Source organism: Acipenser ruthenus, chromosome 9 (genome assembly GCF_902713425.1).
Source record: "Acipenser ruthenus chromosome 9, fAciRut3.2 maternal haplotype, whole genome shotgun sequence".
Classification (NCBI taxonomy): domain Eukaryota; kingdom Metazoa; phylum Chordata; class Actinopteri; order Acipenseriformes; family Acipenseridae; genus Acipenser; species Acipenser ruthenus.
The window spans coordinates 3,213,286-3,237,871 of record NC_081197.1 but is presented as its reverse complement, the minus strand read 5'-3'; the positions used below and the strand labels follow the sequence as shown (position 1 = coordinate 3,237,871).

Genomic DNA, 24,586 nt, shown 5'->3' with positions numbered 1-24,586 from the left:
GCAGCCAAAATCCATCCCCCACAAAACAGAATACAAACCGGACCAGAAAAACAACAAAAAAAAACTGTGACCAAAGCACAGAAGCACAGCCGTTTCCGACTAGATGACAAACGCACAGCCAGAATCTGACCAAAGCACATACAGTATGCACAGCCAAAGAAAAAACAAACAAAAAAAAAAAAAAAAAAAAACCTGTCCAAAGCATATCACCACATCAGCACTCACCGAAACATACAAGCACAGCCCAAACTTCAACCAAAGCAAAACCAAGACCAAAGACCTGCCACAGCAATGTGAATCGCTGTAACTGAGCAGTGAATGCATCAGTATTCAAACACATGAAAGGCTGTGTGAAACATTTAAAATCACTGGGGCTACTGGTACTGTACCAATAGCACACAATGAATGTGTTTGCTTGAGTAAGACTCTCTAGATTAAGCCAAGTTTAATGAATCTTCCCAGGAAAGTTGCCTGCTGTAAAATTTATAAGCTAGACAGCAGGTGTTTGGGATTATTTGTTGTTTTAATATTCTGTTTTAACTATGGCTGGTAAACGCATTTACAGAGAGCACTGTGCTCCCTCGATATGCCACCAGTCAATAATTCACTAATTTAGTTAATTCACTGTTAGCTAATTGACAGTAAGCCCTATTTGTTCCTGTAACAGGGCCCTCCTTCACTAGTTCACAGTTCTATGTACATTCTGATGTATTCTGATAGCACTGCACTTCTCAGCCCCAGTAGCGACTCACGTTTCACAGCCTCCAGTCTGCTGAGCCTCCTACCTTTAAAGTGCTCTTGAGAATGCGCATCCTGTGCAGCTTGTCGTTGATGACAGGGTCGTTGCAGCGCTTGATGAAGGACCTCTTGTACTCCAGCTTGGTGGAGAGCCGGTGGTCTCCTATGGGGGACAGGCTGGCTCGTTCCAGGGCCCGGTACAGATCCTGCAGGGAGTCAGCTGGCTTCTCCTCTTCCTTATCGCTTCCTGGGGGAGCAAAAAAGAGAAACCGATGAGGCTTTGAAGGCTGAGCGGGTACAGATATCACCTGATTCACGAGAGCAATCCAGGGTGGAGCCTACTTCTCTCTATATCGCTTCTAGGTTTGCTTCTATTCAACACATTCTGATGTAGTTTGGGACAAGTTAATAATTCTCCAGCTGAGGGGGGGGGGGGGGGTGTCATCACATATCGATGAATCATGACACTTTATGTGATATATTGTATTGCAATAGAGGTGTGCATCCCTTGTGTCATGATACAAGATCAAAAAGCAAAACAGAGCTCATTGTATTTCACCAAGTGGTTCTTGAATGAAGGAGAAGTGTGTTTTATAATTGGTGTTAATACATCCCCTCCCTATCTCATCTCATTTTCGTTTAACAAAATAGTCCATTTGATCTTATTATGCATCATACAAGTAGCTAACGTGGACCATTACATGCCTCATGATCCATATCACGATACGTACCGTATTGTGACGTTAAGTGTATCGTGATGAGTGAAGCTGTAATTCTGCATGGTAGCACTGACCTTCTTCTTCAATAAACTATTTTTTTTTTTTTTTTTTTATCAATCAAGGAAATGGATCTGTACAGTATGTATGTGTACACAAAAACAATGTCCTGTTCTGCCCTCAGTATTACGTACCAGGACCGATTTACAAACCACATATATCATTAGGCTGGGTCCACATTTAGGATGATGCCAGGGCTTGCGGTACCAAGAACCAGCTGGGCCACGACAGCCAGATGTGCAGCGTGATGATCGGTGCAGCCCGCAGGTCTCAGGCCATCCGAACGAGGACCAATTATGGAGACTAATGACTAAACCAAACCACAGCTTGCTGAGATTCCAGCTGCTTCCAGCAAGCTCCCTCCAGTAAAGCAGTCCCATGTAGCAATCACACTCCCACTAGCTATTTATTATTACACACAGACTGGCTCTATTGAGCTGGACAAGCTGCTCCCACTGCATGCCAACATGTTTAATGCAGAGCCTTCTGGAGGGAACAAAATAAGAGGCAACTATCCACTACTTTCATGGCAGATACATGTAGGACAGCAGTACTGGAGGAGATCAGTTTCATTAGCCCTGTACCTGCTTTTTATTAGAGAAGCCACTGAAAATGAAACCTCTGCCATCACTGCGGGGCTTTCAAACAGTGGACCGATTGAAAGCACTGCTAGCAACTTCACAGTATCAATGACAATAGACTGCATGCTTTTATAATGCAGCTGTAATTTTAATAATATAGCAAGGTATATAGACACTAAGCAGCAATTGTTAGTTTACTTGAACTCTTTTAGCATAGCAGATCCCTAAAGAGGGCTAGTAAAAAAAAAAAAAATAGAATAATAACACCACCACTCCATATGCCAAACAGTCTAAAAATAAGCCCATGTGTCATTTTTTGCATGCCATTTCCATAGAATACACTACTCATTAGCAGGAGGGCTGTCTTTTAAAAATACTACAAAAGAGGTTCACAAAAACTGTTAATTAGTTTGACAAGTTTGCATTACACAGAACTGGTCAACAGTGTATTAATCAAGCTGACATGCAAATAGCAGCAGGACTCTGGAGTGCGCAGAAAAAAACCTGCTTGTTTCGAGAATGCCAAGCACATCACATTCCATTTGAAACGGTTAAAATGACTCATTCTAGGAAATAAAAGAAGGTACAGGGATTTAAACAGAGCTCTGGCTCACTTTACACAAACCCACCATATTAAAATGTCAAGAAAGCCCGTTTGTGAATAACAATTATCAACCCAGCTAATTTAATCCTACAGCTAGAGAGGAAACTGGCAGGTAAACGAGTCCAGAAAACACGCATTTACTTGTACAGTACAGAATGCTGCTGCCGTGAATAAACTGCTTATACACACTGCATGTGCCCTTAGAAAAATGTCCTATAGAAAAACCACAGTAAAGGGTAATACAGCATAGTAAAGCCCAGCTAGCTTTAGCAAAGTATATTCAAAACTGTTATAAATGCAGGAGAAAACAGTAAAATTACAAGGCATACCAATTAGTTTAACAACTACCACTGCATTAAAGTGTATTAGCATTTCAATGGGATACCTTAGCTGTCAGTCATGCCAGTTGCTGCCCATTTGCTTGTTAAGAGATTGTGTCATTGTCATGCATACCCTTATGCTTGTGTCATTGCAATATGTTTTGCAAATTTAAAAAGCTTAATTCTGGTGTAACTTGATTAAGCCTTCGGAGTCCCTCTGATCATCACCCACTCAGAGCATCTATTCTATTGTACGTGGGACCTGTGAACAGGGATGGAAATAAGACTCCCGTTGCATAGCTGTGCTGAAGAGTATGTGTTCCTCAGTTAGTTAATTGTCATCCACTTGTGATGACAGGAGAAGCTTTCTTCAAATGCCACTCTGTGCAAAGTTCCAGCTGTTTAAATCAGGCTCTACTCACAATGTGAAACCATTTAAAAAAGGACTGGAACATCCTCACCCTTGACAGCTGTCAGTCCAAACTTCAAGAGAAGTAAAGAAATGTATGAATCCCGGAATGTGCTGGAGTCATTCGATATTCATCATGCTGAACACAGACCCACAGAAGCGGCTTTGAAATACCAATCCTTTATCCCCCTTGCTTGTGGTTGAAGGAGATTAATAAGATTCATTCAGTATAAAAAGAAAAATCAATAAGGTATCGAGATGTACTTTATAAATCTGACAGACATGGGTGTTAACTCAACCACCAGGAAACTAAACTACATGTTCCTAATATAAACTGTTCACCTGTACATATTCGGTAGGACTCTCTGTTACTTGCAGTTCTCAATACTGATTGTGGGAAAATTGAGGCAGGGAAGTATATTGTGCAGTGCAATGAAGCCCACAGTGCAGCATTGTGGACTGAAGCGCACGCAACACTGATTTGCTTCCCCACAAGACAGCCTTGAGGAGTCTTTTCAGAAGCAATCTCAGCTGGTATAGTTACTGAGCCTGGTAAATAATTACCGGTATCTGAACAGAGACAGACTCATACAGAGCACATATACCAGCGTATTAAACAGGCAGCAGGTATTAAACATTAGAAACATATACAGGGCATGTAAATGTTTAGTAACCCACTAGGGGGCAGCATTGTTGTTTTTATATTTTTTTAATTTTATAAATCATGCAACTTTGCAGCATACAGATGGCCTCTGTGCCTCATTTAAAAAGAAGCTGTTTTTATATAAATATACTGTAGCAATTCGTGTTTGCATTACAAATGCGACAGCACAGTCTTGCAATTGCAAGCTCTATTAAAAAAACTAAAATGATTCCATCTCATTGTGCATTGTTAACAATTTTGCTTAAAACTCTCTAAATGCTTGGCGAGGCAAGCAGGAGAGACTCCTTCAGGAGCAGTTCCCCCTGTGCTTTCTGTGTGAGGTGATCGCAATGCAAGCTGAAAACCATGCGGGTCCACCTTCTGTTGGGTTACCATCCCAATCAGCAGCCTTTCACATTACAGCATCATTATTAATATTATATATTTCACGCCTGCCTGCTTCGTATTCCACGCGGCATCCAAATGCATCAATGTACCTGTCTGGAGGGGTCAGTGCCTCTATTGAGATGAGTCCAGTGTCTCTGTCTGTAGCAGCACTGACCCCTTGTGTGAATGGGTCACGGGTTTGCTCAGTGCTGAATGTGAGCAGTACCTTCACAGGCTGTCTGCTAGCCAAAGGTCAGGTTATTACTTTCTACTATTTTTAAGAAAAAAGCTGGTGTTAGAAAGGGCCACAGACAAGCCCATTGAAGCACAGTATGTTCTTAAATCTTTTTGCTTTTAGCAAACAGAATGGCCGATTACTATCCTGTTGCATTGTGATGCTAGTCTTGAATGGGGATCTCTCCAGCTGCTGTCAGTGTGACGTCACAGAGCTTGTTCACTCTGCGGCTGGGAAATGACTTGCAGGCTTCACAACCCCTTACAAAACCTGGTGGGGCACAGACACACAATACATCACCATTGTTTTATATGTCAGCCTGGCTATTCATCAGAGCAATACACTGTTAAACCCGTCTTTAATAACCCTTTGTATAAAGAGCACCTCCCAATGAAGGCCTCCCCTGTCTGCCCCTGAATTTAGCATAAAGGACACCATTACGGTCTCCAATGAATCAAACATCTGTAAAAATTACCCAATAGGACCAACATGACGTAAAATACCAACTCTGAAAACTTAAGTGCACCTAAAAACTATTAAAAGCTAAAGCAGTAAAATTAGAGCAGTTTGGATATAAGGAAACCAAAACTGATAACATCTATAATGGTTAGAATGTTTAATAAAAGTACAAACCACTAACAGCTAAATAATTTTCTAAGGTATTATTTAGCATGACTTCTGTAGTGAGACCACATCCTGCTGAGGTAATAATAATAATAATAATAATAATAATAATAATAATAATAATAATAATAATAATAATAATAATGTTGGTCACCTGATTGCTCTTAATAAAGAGGTTTCACTGTGCAGTATACAGTGATCATCCTTACTGCTGTTCCAAAGGGAACAGACATGACAGAGCTGCACAGATTATATATTGTGAGGGCTATAGAAAGGCATGTGAACTCTGATACGATGGAAGCAGTACAAGGCAATCCCCAAACCACTAAGATACACATCACTTGTGCAGAAAGCTCCAGTAGTTTCAAGATAAACATCAAACACTGTAAATTTGTACATCTTTGTTACAAGTTAAGTGCAGCTCTAATGACAACTGAACGGCTGCATGCTGTATATTTGCCACCCACTGTTACTGATGAAACAGCGCTGGGTGAATCACGGTCTCTCAGAGTGCGGGTGTGTAATTGCAAAACAAGTTACATAAAGATAAGGCTTTACATAAGAATGTGTGTGAGCGGCGCTCGGATTGGGAGTGTTCAGCAGAAACAAGAGGAATGAACGCTAGAAGAGGAACGAACATTATAAGCAGCGTCAGCTCTAAATACTATCCCGAAACTTCTCCGTTTATTGTCAAGGTTGTGCTGTAGACCTTTTAATAGTACCACTGTGATCTTGTAGGGCGCATGACACAGAGCAGCAGCAGCTCTGTTTAGAAAGGTCACTCGAAGGGGCAGTCAAGTTTGGAAAGTGCTTGTCCAGCCTTCTATTCTTGCAAATGCTTTCAGGTACTGTAGTCTGTTACGCTTGCACGTCCTCCAAGGTAGCAAACAGTAAGGAGGTTTTTGTATGACAGTAACATAATAATAATAATAATAATAATAATAATAATAGAAGTAGTCATTTAGTTTTAATTGGTAGCCTGTTGTAAAGAATAGACCATTACAGCAAAGTGATCACAAAATACGGTCGTTGTTCTTTTTGGTGTCAGCAGTACCTGAAACATTCACAGCTCATCCTCATAAAGTTTGTAACATTGCCTTGCCTCTTTCTGCTGTGGCAGTACCATGCAGTGTGATGGATTCTCATACACAGAACTCTGTATGTCTCTCTGCAGTGCAGCTTCATTACCTCCATCTCCACACAGCTCTCTCTAAACAGCAACCCCTTGGTCAACTGCTGTCTCTAATTACTCTGGGAGAGTCCACTCACTTGGACGGATGAGCGTATACAAATCAGGCCATGGCAGTTCTCCAACGAGGCTTCAGAAATGCCCTGACAGGAGATGGCTAAATTGCTTTATAAGTAGGCTTGCTGCATTTATCGTAAATTTATATATGATAAACGTTGGTAAAACCACTCGCTATTTCTTTTTCTTACACAAATTATAATTTAGAAATCATCTCTAGTTTGTGTAGTTTTAATACTTGCTGTCTGTCCCATCTCCATTCCGCTCTGAATGGCTAGGGGTCGCTGTCGGTCAACTCAGTGGCTACTGTTAGTTATTATGCACAATACCCTGACTGACAGCTGAAGTCTCTGCATCAGGACGAAGCGGGCCTGTCTGCCTTGCCTTCAGTGCCTCCAGCTGTGCTGAAGCAGGAGAGGGGTGGATCTCAGACTCTGGATAATAATTGCAAGTTAGTTCTGTTCAGCTATCTAATGCTGTTATCCCTTATTTTGTGTGCTAATAGGCCAATAGTGGATAAAGGGACCTCCATGGATTAAAAACATTAAAAGACACCTGAAAGTCCTGCTGTGATCAAATGCTAAGACGTCAGTGTGAGCTACAACAAAAAAGCAGGAAAACAACCCCGATCGACAGAAATCGGTAAAAGCAAACATGTCAGGCGTGTGTACATGTGAATATATCTGTGCATGTGCAGATGCCCTTGGATCACAGTGGTAACACAAAGAGGAAGTGATCACTCTCGAGATGCAAGACTGCATGCAAAGGGAAGTGCCCTAAGGGAACGTGCAGCCTCTTCTTGTAAAGTTAGAATTTATAGCTCTGCAGCCGAATAGCATTGTTCAATTTGTTTTTTACTCGCTCAGGAGACGCAGCCCCCCGTGGATGACTCTCTATCCGTCTCTCTGTCGCAGAGCAGTTCTGCTGGATATACCGGGTATGTACATTAGAGCTAGATCAGAGTGAGTGAGTCTGCACACATGACCTATGCAATTCAAGAACCAAATCAAGAAAAGAAAACAAGTACGACCACACAGCTACTGACCTATCCCCCATCTGGAGAAGCCACAGGTGGATTTTAGAGCATTTTACAGCACCAGAAAACCCCTTGGGTTGTATCAACCATTTAAAATGGTAATCTCAGGTTAACCACGGACACGTGGGTGATGCAATCCAGGGCGATTCCCCAGTGCTGTAAAATGCTCTAAAAAGTCCAGCCCTGGCTTATCCCAGCAGAGTACAGGTTCATCAAAGCAAGCTCTTACTTCCCTTCACAGGGTCATCTCAATTATTCCTGTTCGATATCAACTCACTGAATGTGGTGCTAGAAGTTACACAAGGGTTCAGAGACAGTATGATTAGGCACTGGAGACTAAAGGCTAATCTAAAACTCTGTAAATCTCAGGGACTCTTAAAATGACAGAAAAAAAAACCTTGCTGGGTGACTTCTGATCGGCCATAGAGATCTGCTGCCGCACCAAAGCGCAAAAGTCATTAAGTGGATTCATTTGAAGAAGACACCTTTAAAACTACACTACAAGCCTGACTTTCACTTGGAATATGCGTGCAATCTGCACAGTCCAAATACTGTCGCCTGCAAGGCTGCTGTCTATGTCAGGCAACTACGATTTTTGAAATACAATGATGGATCACCTCGAAAATCATTGGATTTTACTGCTGGGCATCTGTATTTTAAAATGCAATGCATTTGACAGCAATTCCCTGTACCACTTCAGAAGAAATGGTGACAGTAGGAAAAAAATAATACATTTTTATTTAAATGATAAAGGAAGTGCCAGACAATCTGAAGCTGGCCTGCAACCAGATTTCTTTAACCCAGTTCAGTGCCAGATATGAAAATCCATACTTGCTAAAACAATGCTTACATCTTTGATGCCTATATAGTGAATGGATGTGCATGGAAAACATATGGACTACTGCAAATCACTTGAATGAATGAATTTCCCTCCTTTATGTTTTAATATTATTATTATTTTTTACTATTTTTTTTTTTTTTTTTTAGAAAAGCCCACACAAAATTCTCTTTTGTAATCTGCTGGAAGCCATTTTTAGTTTATAAGTAAAAATATATAAACCTTTATCTGTTTGGTTTTAAGTGAATAAACAATGGATTCAGTTTTAAGCAAATCAATAAATTTAGCAGTAAAGTAGTGCTTCCTTTGGTTTCCTATACACTATTTTGCTGTCGTTGTCCCCCAAGCGTAGCCCCAGAATAAATCACTGGTTGTTTAAAATGTATGAAGTAACAAACATCTGGATTTGTATAAATCATTACTAGAATGCTGGGAGTGCAAACCCCAATTCATTCTAAAGAAGGAGGGAATCTTCAGGAATGCTGCAAAGTGTTTTTTTTTTATTATGAAGCGCCACGTACCTGAACCCTTCCCCTCTGGTGTATTGTTCTCTTTCCGCTCCGGCTCCTTGTGGTGGTCCGAGGCGCTGGCGGAGGGTGTCAGGCAGTGGCTGAGCCCCCCGTCACGGGGCAGGGTGAAGCTGCGGGGTTTGCCCCCGATGCTGCCCAGCGCTTGCAGTCTCTCAGCCTGGTCCAGGGGGAAGGGTCCGTAGTGGTCCTGCAGCAGGCTGCGCTGCATGGGCAGAGTGCACTGTCTCCGTTGCTCGGGGGAGCCCGCCCCTGCCGGCTCACTGAACACAGAGTCCTCCAGGGGCAGAGTCTGCAGGTAGTGCAGGCCGGAGCTGGTGAGCGGAGTCTCGATCAGGTCCTGCCAGGAGCGCCGCTGGCTAGCTGACTTGCGCACGGGAGACTCTGTGCTGCTCCGGTCCGTCTGCTCCTGACGGGACTCCTCGTGGGACGAGTGTGACTGAGACGTCTCGGTGGAGGACAGTCGGCCGGACTTCGGCTCCAGGCAGGGGCTGGCACAGTTCACCTGAAACAGGTAGGCAAAGGGTCACTCTGCATCAACAGCCACTCAGGGTTTTGCTGCAATTTCAATACAAGCAGCCTGGCAGACTGGTTTCTATTGAATGTACTATTTTCTGATGCCCTAAAACAATACTGTAAAGACAGCGTTAGACTGAACACCCAACGAGATATATACTTCATTAATTTATTCATTTATTTTAAAATGACAACGGATTCCAATAAAAACACACTTTGTTCTTTGTTCTGGGTTTCTGTTTTTCTCAGGCAGTTTGCTGGGCTAAACTGAGAGCTATTGATACTGGCACACGTTCTATCAGGGATAGAAATAAGACTCCCATTGCATAGTAGTTTCACCCATTCCTGGTGTTACTACGAGCTTCATGCATGCTGACACCAAACTTTGCGATCCTAGGAGATGCTGGATAGGCTCCGACCTGCATCCTTTATAAAAACCAGCTGAAGCTTTGCCTGCAAGCAGCGAGACACCACTGTCAGCACTGCACGGCTTGGTAGGTAGAGGCTTTTTACGGAGCGATTGTAGGCTGGGTTCAAAGGAAGCACAAAGCCATTGTGTTAAGCAAACAAAAGCATTTCAGCAAGAACTGCAGGGACACCTATAGACATGAGCCTCTTCCTCACATCTAGACGGATTTGTGAAAAGAACTGTGCATGAATCTGGAAGAAAAAAGAACCCTCACCCTTTACGCTGGGCTGATACTGGGTTAGGTCACACAGGTTTAACCTGGCAGCTGCTCTGTGGTTATAGGTGTTTCTTCTGAAGAAAAGTCAGCCCCCCACACAAGTACTGTAGCATTCTCTAGTGCTGTCAAAAACATTTTGGTATACACTGGCGTTTGCAACCCTTTTGGCTAGGCATTCGGGTGGGAGCAGGCTACCTCACCCTTGTATGTTCACTGGATCAGGGATTTGATGCATTTCCTTAAATTGGTAAAGATTAAGTTCACACTCAAAAATGCTACAAAGCATGGCAACCCTTTCTATTTCATACTGACCAACTCCGACTGCCCTCTCTTCCAGAGCTTCATTCTTAAGTAATCAAGCATGACAGTTCCGTCTCTCTCTCGCCCTCTCTTTTAGAGCTTTTGTTTCCTATTAAATTGCTATACTTGTTTTTTGTTTCAAAAACTGAAAAAGCCAATCAACAAAGTTTAAAAAAAAAAAAAAAAAAAGCTCTTCATGGAAATCAATGGAGTACTGTAGTTACTCCACTAACGAGGATGGCTGAATAACCCAAGATCTTCTAAAGGTAGCAAGTGAAATAAACACAGCACTCCTCTCTAACGGAGTACACTGTTTATATGGCAAGTGCACTGAAAGGACAATAAAGTGAGTATAAACCTGAACTAAACAGCTGCATTCAGGGGCTTTAGTTTCCTTTTATTCTGTCGGATTTGAATGAATGCAAGACAGATTATACAGAATATACAATAAGTTTAGAAGTTCAAACAGGGATAAAGCCGTGACTGTTTCAGAGCTACTTACCGATGGAGGACGGGGGTAGGTGTCGTAGGGGGGCGGGGGGCTGTCCTGTTTTGGCGTCGAGGGGGTATCTGTATCTTCATGGTCACTTTCGCTCCAGTAATCTGAAACAATAAATAACGATTCAAAAACGAGTTTACAATGCAGTTCCCTTTGTCAAAGAAAACGATCCTGTGAAATGCAGGCTAGAAACCCATTACTGATAATTAAAAAACTCTTTGTTCTTCCACTAAGATTGGGCAGGCTGGCCATCTTTGTGGAAACGTGCTTGGGTTTGAACAGGCCTGTCCTAACTGCAGGGGAGGGGAACTCCATGTGCAGAATGTGGTCAGGCTGAATCGGGGGACAATTTAGACTGACAACATGCATTTAAGTTTTATTTTAAACACTGCAAATCAACTCAAAACAGACAGGAAAACTAAACAGAAGTCCTACCCATGGATGTCCCCTTTCTCTCCAATTAGGACAATAAAATGTTTTTTTAAATGTATGATCAGTCTGCCCAGTTAGTGTGTAGTTGAAAGTTAAAGTGCATTTTGCAGGCAGGCAGGCAGGCAGTTGACCCACCCATTGAAAAAAAAGCTGTGTTTTGACGTGTTGAGCCATACCGAGAACTGAGCTCAAATCACGTAACAGCACAGATGGGATCACAGCACTCGCTGTACAGCACCATTGCTGCAACAAAACACATTTTGGGGGGGTATTTTAGAACCTAAAACCCTATCGGCAGCTTTTTGTTTTTATGGCCGCCCTTTCAAAGTTGGCTTTCTCCCAGATAAGAGTACCTTCAGAGAATACCAGCGATTAACCAGTAGTACTTTTCTGCTTGCTTTGCAGACAGAATAGATTAAATGACATCCAAGCGCTGCCAGATCTGCAGAGTCCCGTTGGTATTTGTACTGGAGCGACAATCGCAGCGTGGGTTGTTTGCACTCTCTCCTGCCAGATGATTTGAAGATCCAGCTAAAGATCCTGATATTTGTCGAGCTTTGTTTTTGTTTGGGGACATCGCTGTGACTTTGCTGCAGGGCAAATCAATCAAAGTAGTAGAGTGCTTTTATATGTATTTTTATAAGAGCTGCACAAAATACCAAAATGGAACTACTTTCCTTTTAATACCAAAGCATTAACCTCCCATTCTAAATCGATTTCCAGGTGGTTGTTTTACAAGCTCAGTTAGCATTTAGCTTCTTTCTGTGGAGTGAGATAGGAGGAGCTGATGTAAAACAAAGGCGTTTGCACAATGCTGGGGGAATTGCGTACAGGTAGGAGTGCGGTCCTTTAGAGGAGGGGTGGAAAGAAGACCCCCATTGCACAGCAGTTTCATCCATTCCTGGTTTTACTATGAGTTTCATTAGACACACCTGAGATTGTTAACTATACACTGGGGCTGTTCAAGCTCGAATCAAAACCTGGAATGGGTGAAACTGTTATGCAACAGGAGTCTTGTTTCAATCCCTCCATTGAACCGGATGTTAAATTAGAATGGTGTTTTTAATTTCTAGAGTGGCTTTCATGCACTGCACATCACAGATTCAGAGCAATTTTACAGTCAATTAAAACTAACCAATACTGTAGGTCTTATTATGCAAAGGAACAGCCAGCAAGCCAGCATCTGGGGACCTCGACGAGCGACCAGGGGGGTAAAGGCTCAGCAGCTCAGATCCAGTGAGCTAGATTCTCAAAGCTTTTTACTCCAACTGTTGTTAGCAAAAGTATCATTTATTTTTATGTATTTATTTTTTTAAAATTTGATTCCAAAACTGCTCACAAGCCCCCAAATGAAATGTTTGAGTTGTTTAAATGCTCGTCCCACACGATTTCACCGGCTTCTTTTTGTTTATTGGTTTATTATTATTTTTTATTTCACCTTGATCTTGCTTTATTCTTTCTCTCTCTGCATAGCCAGCAGCTGCCATGTTGAGTCTGCTGAGCCACCTGTGGAGAGAAACAGAGAGATGCCTGGCTCTCAGTCTGCTACTGGCACGGAAGCAAAACAGAACACCACACAAGCTGATGCAGTATGTGTGCTCAGTGTTTGCACTGCCCATCACTGCTCCGGTAAGACATACTGATACGAAAGGACCCACAATGAGGATTTGTGTACACTATTCACAATTACCTTCAAATGATTCAAGCTCTGTTTAGATCACTAAGATAGGATCTGTTGTGTGCCAAGGTTACAAACACACACAACCTATTCTGGTGTGATTTTGACACCGACAATCTAGAAGATCCCAGGAAGTGGATTTGGGTCAACTGAACAGAACCCGCGGTGTCTAGCAGTAAACGGGTATCAAAAAGGTTTGATATTTCACTCTCAAAAAATTCCGTATTAGGTTTTTTTATTTCATTATTGATTTACTCACTCATTTCCATGAAGCAAAGAATTCAATACACGTTTGCATAAAGTACACAGCCTCCAGAGGGCTTGTGGGTCACCTCCCACAAGCTGGGCAGCCGAGCCCTTGATGTGCATGGAGGACTTGTCAACTCGTATCAGGCAGCCGTGGAGAGAGTTGGGCAGTGGACATCACTTTGGATTACTTCCTGTGTAGATATATTCTCACTCTCTCTCTCTCTCTCTCTCTCTCTCTCTCTCTCTCTCTCTCTCTCTCTCTCTCTCTCTCTCTCTCTCTCTCTCTCTCTCTCTCTCTCAGCAGTGTAGATGGCACACACTGTCGTTTTTTTTCCCCCCACTCACCTGTTCATGTCATCTACGCCGTCGGCTGCAAAGTAGAAACTTTTAATCTTTGGGTGACAGGCCTTGAACGCGCTGAAAAGAAAACAAAAGCAACGCACGAGAACATTCAGTATTTAATATTGCCGTCAGCAGCTTTTTCTTTCAAACAAAAGAGAAAGAAAATCGGAACATGACCCTAACACGCATCAGATGCCTTGCTATCAGTTTCTGCAAAAGCATGACAAGATACCGTTAGCTTAGAAATGCAATTTTACGCATGGGTGGGTAGTCAGAATGCAGCATCAGTGACAGCAACACACTCCCAGAATCTCTAGTTGTTAAACCCATCATATAAGGTCTTTACAGCCTTGAAAAGAGTGATAACAACAGCTTGTTGTTTTAATGTGATTGTAGCTAACAGAATATTATCATACATCTTACATGTTGTGTACTTCCATTCTAAATGTGCAGTTTTGAAAGAAACACATGTTATAGAAAATATGTTTTTCCATTTTAAAATATGATATCTAGTACTGTACTAGGTTAAAAAAAAAAAAACACTCAGTTTGCTTACTTTCCAGTAAGCCTGTTGCTTTTTTTACTTCCTAGGTCATGTCACCCCAGCTGTGTCTTTGGGGTCAAAGCTTATTGGCAGCAAGACAATATATAGTCAGTGATACAATTATGGTGTAAAAAAAAAACTTTTTATAAAAGTGGGTTTTCTATGCTGTTTTAAAAGTAGAAAGATTCCCTGCTTTTTTGACTGAAGATGGTAGAGCATTCGGCAATATTGGGGCTTTACAAGAGAAGGCCCTCCCTCCCTCTCGCACCATCTTTATTCAGTCTTGGAACAACCAACAGCCCCACATCCTGCGATCTCAGAGCATGACTTGGATTGTAAGAGGTCAACAACTCCTGGAAATAACTTGGTGCCAAGCCATTTAGGGCTTTATAAACTAAAAGCAAAATCTTACAATCAATTCTAACATGCACAGGGAGCCAGTGCAAAGAAGCCAAGACAGGGGTAATATGCTCATATTTTTTTTGGTTCTAGTTAGAATTCTGGCCGCAGTGTTTTGAACTAGCTGCAAATGAGACACCACACGTTTAGGAATATCAGAAAACAGAGCATTACAATAATCTCAAACACAGGCATGCATTAGCTTTTCACTTTAAAGATGAAAGCATCCAATACATACTGTACATGCCCTTTCTACCTGTTTATTGTGGGATTATTATTATTATTATTATTATTATTATTTATTTCTTAGCAGACGCCCTTATCCAGGGTGACTTACAATTGTTACAAGATATCACATTATTATTACATACAATTACCCATTTATACAGTTGGGTTTTTACTGGAGCAATCTAGGTAAAGTACCTTGCTCAAGGGTACAGCAGCAGTGTCCCCGACCTGGGATTGAACCCACGACCCTCCGGTCAAGAGTCCAGAGCCCTAACCACTACTCCACACTGCTGCCCTAGCAGGTCTTCCTGGTTTTAGTTTGTTAGCTTTGTTTATTCTCACTGGCTCATTATAAAATGAATATTGTTAATTCGTTTGCTAGCGAGCTGATATGAGGCTCTACGGAGTGTATTTGTTGTGTGCCATTATAAACAGATACACTCCATACGATATGTACAGTACAGTTTATATTCCATATCACCTGGCTTCTGATCTAAGGAATGTGCGCACAGAGATTTAACACGACTGCATGTTACCAAGCTAGCACGGGAGTGTGCGACTGCTTATGCCGAGAACTTCTCTGCTAAATACATTCTGGAACTACAAAGGGAAATCACGTTTTTGCACGTTAACCCAAGTAAGGGATACTTACTACTTCTTGCGGCATTCATTGGCCCTGTCAATCTTAAACTCTGGCAGACAAATAAATCCCTCTGCTTTTTCATCCTGTAAGGGAGATGCAATACCAACGTTAAATATCTTGAACCGTCAACAATGCATTGAAATCTTATGTTGAAAATGAGCATCGTGGAAACCCCCCAAAAATCTGGAACTTAAACTCCTGTGTTAATTAGAATAGGAAGTCTGGAGAAAAGAGCGAGCAGATTACTGTATTGCAGCACTTGAATGTTCTTTTCAGACTTCTTGTACTGTAATAAAGACCCATGGATAGCTAAATGCTATTGTCATCATTACTTATCCTTGAAACTCCATACATGGATTCTAGAAGCAAACTCCATTTTCTCTTCTGTTTATTGTAAGTATAATGAAAGGAAAAAAAGTAGTCTGCATTGCATGCACATTTATGTGGCCAATTGGCATGTCATGTGATCCACTAGACCTATGTAAAATGTGCAACTGTGATAGTGGGCGTCAGTGTAATCGGCTCGTCCCTCAAAGCAGTGGCTGCACTGACCGCCTTGTCCAGCAGGTCAATCTCCTGGGTGTTTCTGGTATGGTAACTTATGCAGAAAACCACCACCAGTAAGCACAACTCAGGACGTGGGCGAGGATTCCTCAAGGAACACAAAAGCTGGCATTGGATTGTCCAACTTGGGCAGAGAATCTAGTCACCAACGCCATTGACAATCACATCAAACCAAACCACGCAGGAATGACCTCTCTCAAGAAAGATGTCCAGCTTGTTATACAGAACAAATCAATCTAGGGTGTGCATGTTAACATTTTGAATAAATACATGCGTACAGTAAAAAGAAATACTTACTTCTTCATTCATGTACCAGTAAAGAGATGTATCTTTCAGAACAAACCAATATTTTTTCCATTTCTGTGAGAAGTAACTCTTGGCGTCTTTCTTCTTCCACAGCCAGCCCTCGCAGTCACCACGACCCAGGTCTTTACATGAAATCCGTCGCTTGCTCATGGCAGCTGCAGTCCCTGCAAGAGACACACAGAGTAGCTGAAGACCACACTGGATCCACTTCTATTTGAGGTTTTCTCACACTCCCTTCCTGGTGTACATCCACACTGAAGTGGCAGCGAGCTCTTCAATGCCAATGTGATCCTCGACTCTATCAGTCCTTTCATCTGATTCACTGAGCCTTCAAACACACTTTCATCTGAGGTCAGACTGCGGGTGGTCTCTGAAATGCTTTCAACTTGCCATGGTGGAAGGCGGTGTCTAAGCGCTACTGTATAAACAGATCCACAAACTAGAACAAACACCTTGCCCATTTTAGGTAGCCAGTTTGTTAGTTGTTGAATACTACTGTACCCTCTGAATGTGCTTGATATATATATATATAGAATCTGTTTATAATCCTATGATAGCTGTACTTACTCCTCATTTATTACTGCTTCTGCACTCATATATACATGGCATGTTAATAAAGTCCAGAGTCACCACGTGAAGAGGATGGGTTCTGGTGATGTCAGGCCGAGAACTAGACAGTCAACAGTTTTGCAAGTGAAGGCGGTGCTGTGCAGATTTATTGTAAAATAAATGATTTAAAACAGACAAAAATTGGCGATGTGTCTGTAAGAGGGGGGCTGTTTGTGTCCCCCGGGGGGGAGGATGGACAATATCGTTCGATCATCTCTTTTATCGTTTTGCACTCATTTCTATGAAGATTTTAACAGTGATTGTCGTACGAAATGTATTCTTTTTCTGCAAATCATTTTTGTTTACAAAAAAAGTCTTTTGCAAAATAAAAATGAAAAACGGTGTTTGTTAAGATCTGTGATGAAAAGCATCTGCTGTAGCAAACACTGTGTTTGAGGCGCGGCAGAAATGACAGGTACACGTCTCGAAGGTTCAGTTATATACCGGCCTCTTTACAGAAATTCCACCTTGCTCAGGCTAGCTCAGAGACTGCCTCAAAAGTTAAAAAGGTAAATTGAGGATTAGGAACACATATCATGGGATTATAAAGATTAAGCAAATTCAAACCTTTTTGTTCTCAGTGCTTGTTTGCCTCACAATAACTCATGAACAAATTTCATTTTTGCATGTGGGTGGATGGTTTTGTGCTTGAAATACAGTTTGTGAGGCCTGGGATCAGACATCATTGTGATACATAATGTACTGCACATATGCTTAACAGCCCACACGTTGAGCACTTATTGGATATTTACTGGTGGTTTATCTACAACTCCACCACCTTTAATTCAGAGGTTAATGTTAGGAGGAAAAGTCAACTTGGAAGTTGCTAAAGTAAAACAGTTTTAGCTGTTTAGTGCTGGCTTCTTTCTTATATTACAAAAGCAATCACTTTAGTAACAGCTGGTAATAAGGACCTTCCTATTCATGCAACTTTGAATCCAGCCTCTCAAGTGAAATCACTAAAATAGTTCAGGTATGGTAATGCTGAATCTCAATGACTCAATGTGTATGCTTGATGTTTCTGTGTGGTTCGCCAAAGCAGACCTGGGTTCTACTTTGAGAAACATGTTTCCACAAACATTTTGCCTTTGACTAATCAGGAGAGACTCTGTATATGTGGTTTAGACGGTTGTTAAATAAATATATTTTCGGTGCACTAACTGGCCATGTCTGTTCAATGTGAACAGCAAAGCATTGTCGGGCTATGCTGTGGGATTGATCACCTCGGGATTGAAATTATTTTAACAAAACTTTTTCAGAAAACAGTTTTCCTTGTGTAAGATGCTTAATAACCAATGAAGGGATGGAAATAAGACTCCCATTGCATAGCAGTGTCCTCCATTCAAAGTTTTAAAATGAGCCGGATTATCCACAGTGCACAGGTAACAAGCTCAGACATGTCTTAGTAAGTTCATAGTAAAACCAGGAATGGACCAAACTGCTATGCAATGGGAGTCTTATTTCCAACCATGCACTGGACAACTAAACGAGGTCGTACCCACCTTTGTTCTTCTTTTTATTCTTCTGGTGCAGCGACGACTGTTGAAATGTCTGAAAAACAACAACAACATCATGAAATAGAAACTCAAACCATTCCTCTACAAACAGTATTGACAGACCCCAGCAAGGCTGGTCCTCTGTGCACCCCACGATGTGTTACAGTCTGCTGGGGCCTCAGCACTTTCTGATCCTCTGTGCACCCCATGATGTGTCACAGTCTGCTGGGGCCTTAGTGCTTTCTGATCCTCTGTGCACCCCATGATGTGTTACAGTCTGCTGGGGCCTTAGTGCTTTCTGATCCTCTGTCCACCCCATGATGTGTCACAGTTTGCTGGGGCCTTAATGCTTTCTGATCCTCTGTGCACCCCATGATGTGTCACAGTCTGCTGGGGCCTTAGTGCTTTCTGATCCTCTGTGCACACCATGATGTGTCACAGTCTGCTGGGGCCTTAGTGCTTTCTTGATTTGAGAATCAGGGTTGGGTTCAATTGCATTTTTAATTCCTTTTTAAAATCAATTCCCCCAATTCAAATTCCCTTTTAATCAATTTAAATTCATTTTACAACATAGGCTTTATTGAGCAAACATATATACACAACCTGTCAACCACACATGCCATTCTGTAATGTCGTAAAATGCATTGGAACAGATTAAAAGGGAATGGGAATTGGAATTTGGAAATGGGAATTCATTTTAAAAAGGAATTGGAAATGGAATTGAAAAAAGGAATTGACCCCGACCCTGGACTCAATAAACTGCATCACTTTAAATGAAGGTCGCCAGTGAACGACATGTTCACTTTGTCCCGTAAGTGTTCATTCATACTGTAGCTGGTTATAGCACTCATGCCTCATACAAAAAACAAACAAAAATAATCCTTTTACAACTGCTAATTATTCTTGAATATTCAGCCAATAAGATGTCGAACACATGTTTAAAACTATCCCGCTTGCTGCAGTTTCAGAGTCCAGTTCTTCACTTTACGTTGGCAAGTATAAAAACACAAGTCGCGCCCTTTGTAAATATCACAGATTGCATCGCTAGTAGGTGTTGATTATTTCTCTCTCTCTCTTCTGTAGGGTGGATCTCCATGCTCAGAACTGTCCCATCTGCTTGCCTGATGGAGGGCCTACAGCATGCGATTCACACACACGACCAGATGGAGCTCTGGTGAGGGCTTACCATCCCTACCTGCCAAGATCTACATCATATGCGGCACAGTGATTACAGAAAACAGGCATGGAAACAAGACTCCTATTGCAGAGCACTTTCACCCATTCTAGAATTCAATATGTGCTTGATTAGCCACAGTGTATAGCGAACAAGCTCAGGTGTGTCTCCAGGAGAGGATCAAACTGCTAAATGGGTTTCTCATTTCCAATCACTGGGAAAAGATGATGGAATGGAATGAACTGCACAGGCATTGATTTAAAAGGCTCAACACCTTTGGGACCAGCTCTGGCTGCAGATTCACCCCTATAATGTCTCAGACAGTGGTTGAAGAGTGGAATTATCAGACAACAAAACTTTCATAGAGGAGTGGTAATCATTTCCTTATCTATTACTGCTGGCTAACAACCTTAAAAAAAAATGCTATGGATTCCAAGTTGAAATTGCTGCTCTTGGTTACCTAATCACTTCAGGGCCACATGGTCTGTTAGCAGGAGTGAAAGTGACCAACAGCACAGGAAGTGTTTGGATACCAGGAAGCAACAGCAGCAGCTTTTATTCTATATGGCTGTATTTAAAAAAAAATGCAGATATGCAAAGAATCAAACAACAAGTGGTAGTGATAATGTTGCTAGTGCTATTAAGAAGCAAGCTAAGGGTTTGAAATCCTTGTTATCACTCCTTTATGATCATGCCATGAAGATGCAATGCCAGTTACAAGAACTCTCATCAGGAGCTGGCCAGTGTCCTTTAGGTGCATCACATCCTGTTTGGGTGAGAGGAGGTATGGTGGACTTGTCTCCTGAAACCTGCCTGCTTGCGATGTACAGTTTACACAGCCTGATGGGATTATTATTATTAAATGAATCCAGACTGTAGTGTTCAATTTCAGTAGTGTTCACCTGAAAGACTGCAATCCCACCGGTCACACTGAAATACTTTCTCCTAATGACAGCACAGCACCAGAAGAACAGCAAACCCAACCCCTTCCAAAACGTAAAAGGAAACCCTTATTAAAAAAAAAGACTCCCAGTTGCCATGGAGATTTGCTCCCAGGCTCTCCCTTTTATGAGAATGAAAGATCACAAAGAGGCCTCATTATGCAGTGACACAATCAAACTCTGATGAACACGACACCCACAGAGTCGGTATGTGGCTGCTGACTCTTACTGTATTACAGTACATTCAACAGACTGGCAGTACAACAGGATTACCATTAATGAGGCCTTTTGGATATGCCGAGGAGGAGAGCACAGCATTACATAATCATTATTTACTGACTGCTGCTAATCTTTGGTTACATCCTTCTTTGTCTAAAGGGAAGCCATGTTCACAAGCCTCTAAAATCAAAAGATGGCATTTGCCAAATATTTCATCACTAATTCAACAAGACACTGTAGCTCCAAACAGGGCACTGAACTAGTTTAGAACGTGAAATCCTCTGTTTGCAGAATATATCTGCTACCTTTGCTTTTTCATTTTTAATGACATATGAAAGTCCGAATTTTCAAGCAGAAAAATAGTAAGTGCCCATTTTAAAACTTCAATAGCTTTTATACAGTGACAGAGGCATGTGAAATGCAGAACTGCATACCTGAGCTCACCACCCTGCACTGGGAAAGATACAACACAACGGAAAAGATACCCTAACTAAGAGAGCACACACTCCCATTTTCAAGACGCCATTGCTGCCCGCTGTCTTGAGTTATTGAGGATTCGCCACATGTAGGATTAAGAGTTTGCTCTCTGCTCGGCTGTGAATCTCACTGTCATTGGGAGATATTCAAATCCCATTCATTGGACAATGGACTTCAACAAGGGAGAGTATCGAATCCCATTTATTGGACAACGGACTTCAACAGGAAAAGTACTGTTCCCTTAGGCTCCCATCTTAACACTTTTCAGTCCTGAATTATTTCTGTCGAGCTGCAGAATGTGAAATTAATTAAAAATGGAACTCCTTTTTCAGCAACGGTGGTTTGATTTCATATGCACAAGAAATCTAAACGACACAAGCAATGGGGTGTTCTAGTAAATTTGCCCGTTGCCGTATATATTGCAGACGTGTTGTCCTTTTGCAACATCCTCTGCAGCGTTGCTGTAGGATTAGTAATATAAAACACACACACCTCTAGACCTAAACTGAAAACATAAATAAAACTGCCGTCTCTCCGCTGTTCTAAATTAGGTCAGGCACCGTGCCTCGGGCAATAAGAAAATGCATCACATCAAAAAAAAAGAATTACACTGGTTAACACAGAACCGAGCAGAGGCGGAACGCTGCTCATGAGAATGATGTCGTTCTCAATGGCAAATCTCATTTCAAAGTTTTTGCCTCTGGTACACAAGAGCTGAAGTGTCTTAGAACTGTACTTTAAAATAAAATAATATAAATAAAAATAAGACAACAAGTTTGCAAAAAAACGCATTCCAGGAGGTTTGTGTTGTTTAATTGCACGCCCTGCAGATATCGTTCTCTTTAACTGTTCTGTTTGCTTTCAGCTACGCATAAGGATTTTAATCTACCACTATTAAAGAATACAAAGCGTGTAACTGCAAATGAATTAAGTAGAAACAGTATTTTAGCTCAGTGTATTTTGCTTATCTATTCATACACCTTTCCAGCATTTTTCTTGATCAAAACAACATCTTTGTTTCTTTTTAATTTACCAAACATGTTATTCAAAACTAACACACTCCAAATATATTTTCAAAAGGTCAAAAGTGCACACTTTCCTTTGTTCATTAATCATCGGATATATTTTTTTCACGTTCCTTTACTACTTCAAAACGAACACTGCAAAATCTCTGCTTCCACAATTGCCCATTTAAGACCATCCTGGAGCACTGGAACTCTACAGAAAAGTACAACAGAGTTCAACAAATGCTATAAGAGCAGGGGAGGACAAAGCTGGCTGTTTCAGTACAGGGTTCTGCTTCAAACCAAGCTCTAAAGTTAAACCAAATAAACTTGTGTTTGTGTGCTCACGTCGTTAACCATTTCATATACCTATCAAACCCCGGGGTTGTGATCGTTCTACTCTGTTTGCAGGCGTTGACACATTACAATGGTTGCACCTCGGCTGAAGGAAGGTTTGATTGCTATGTGGCAGTTATGGTGTTAGTTATGGAACTAAAGGGACCCTTTTTGACAGCTGCACCCTGACGCTACTGCTTTACAGTCAGTAAAGAGGTGAAAATTAACGTTTCTAAATACTTTAGAATAAAACAAGCATGACTACTGTATACATACAGTATTGGACTGTAATAAATCAATATCAGATGTCGATTTCTCCATTGCTTTACCATGAAATGCATGTCTGAATGGGAGCTGGCTTTCTGTTTTACTACACACCCCAACCCAATCCCACAATGCTAAACTGCTGAGATTGCAAAGAGGCTGATCCATTTACTCACCTATTACAATCACACTGACAATGACAAAGAACCTCCAGATCCAACAGAGCCCTCATGTCTGCAAATGGCTAGCTAAGTGAAACAGAAGTGCAATACACGATAATGAGGTCAAACAATGTGCATCCTTTGTAAGTAACAAGGCACAACAACGCTTACAGTGACTGACTGCATGACAGAACAAGACGGCAAGACTCCTGTAATGATGTTTTAGAATACAATCGGCTCATGATTTATTTATGGAAGCAGCGATAGAGCTTTCAGTGCCGAGGTTCTTGGCTTGGGTAGAATGGCAGTAGTGTGCAAATGTATTAGAACACCTCAAGATCATGTATTGAGCTTTGCTACAGAAATGAGTTATTCATTTTTGCAATCTTACATGAAACTAATTTAAAAGTAAAAACACAGCTGTGTCTGAAAGTGTCTAATGCTAATATTTAGTATGGCTAACTTTGGCTTCAATAACAACTTGGCATCTCTTTGGCTTCAATAACAGCTTGGCATCTCTTTGGCATTAATAACAGCTTGGCTTCTCTTTGGCTTGTGTCTGTGTACGTTCTCACAATCTCTGGTGCAATCTGACGTTGAATCCACACACTTTCTTTTGTACAGTTGGTACTTTTGTCAAGCATAGAGTCCAATAAACTACAGAAGCAAATGGGGTCCAATACATTTGCCCAACACTGTACAGCTATGGCCAGAGGTTTTGCAAGACCCTTTAGAATGATCTCATTTGCTTCATAAAGTCGAAAGAAACCTGCTTAATAATGCTACATTAACATATTGAATTACACACCGCTTTGTAGTTTTCCATATACTTAACGGAAAACTGACAATTGAAAAATGTGTCATTTGGAAATCTAACATGAAATACTGTACTACTATTTTGGCTTCTGGTAGACTTAATTTTGTAAGTTTCTTTGATAATATGATGTAAAATAAAAGATCTAAAATCAATGTTCAGATAGAGATATATAGATATATATAGAGAAAAAGGAAAACTTCCTTGTACCAAAATGATCAATAAGAAAAAAAAAAAGAGAAGGATATTTTAGGTACTTAAAAAGGTAGCATAATTGATTACAACTCAATTATCAGGACGAGTCCTTCATCGGCTGAATACAAAAAATATATATATATATATATATATTTTTTTTTAATGATGTCTCAATCCTAAAATTCTAAACATACTGCAACGTACCTGAGTTGTATCTCCAACTAGTAACAAGACCGCTTCACAAAAACTATGACAATATACCAAAGCGCAGAGCACATGCTAGTGTCACAAGATTACCAGATGGTAGAGACAAGACCATTACAGCTTGTATTGTAATGAATTAGCCTTTATAGATTAAAGTGGCAAATCAACTAGGGTGAGGCAGAAAAAGAAATCATTCAACGCTGCAGTCGTTTTCTTGAAAAACTATAAATTGACCAGCTGTCAAGCTGACAGCTATTAGCAGAAGCTGTCTTCGGACCTGCAGTACGTTTCATTGCAGGATTCCACACAAACACAGCTCAATATGTGTCATGATGATCACAC

The 24,586-nt window shown here is 41.3% G+C and overlaps 1 protein-coding gene across 7 annotated transcripts in view; it reads right to left on the bottom strand.

Annotated features, from left to right (window-relative positions):
- Positions 1-24,586, bottom strand: part of LOC131696630 (connector enhancer of kinase suppressor of ras 2-like) — a 127,745-nt gene that overhangs the window by 21,348 nt on the left and 81,811 nt on the right. For all 7 annotated transcript variants that reach the window (XM_059030767.1, XM_059030760.1, XM_059030763.1 and 4 more), the window contains 8 exons: positions 18,462-18,510; positions 16,342-16,514; positions 15,490-15,563; positions 13,670-13,741; positions 12,836-12,903; positions 10,969-11,069; positions 8,959-9,469; positions 786-985 (listed from right to left, as the gene is read on the bottom strand). In XM_059030767.1, the coding sequence (XP_058886750.1) occupies positions 786-985; positions 8,959-9,469; positions 10,969-11,069; positions 12,836-12,903; positions 13,670-13,741; positions 15,490-15,563; positions 16,342-16,514; positions 18,462-18,510 (1,248 nt within the window). The remainder of the gene's footprint in view (positions 1-785; positions 986-8,958; positions 9,470-10,968; positions 11,070-12,835; positions 12,904-13,669; positions 13,742-15,489; positions 15,564-16,341; positions 16,515-18,461; positions 18,511-24,586) is intronic.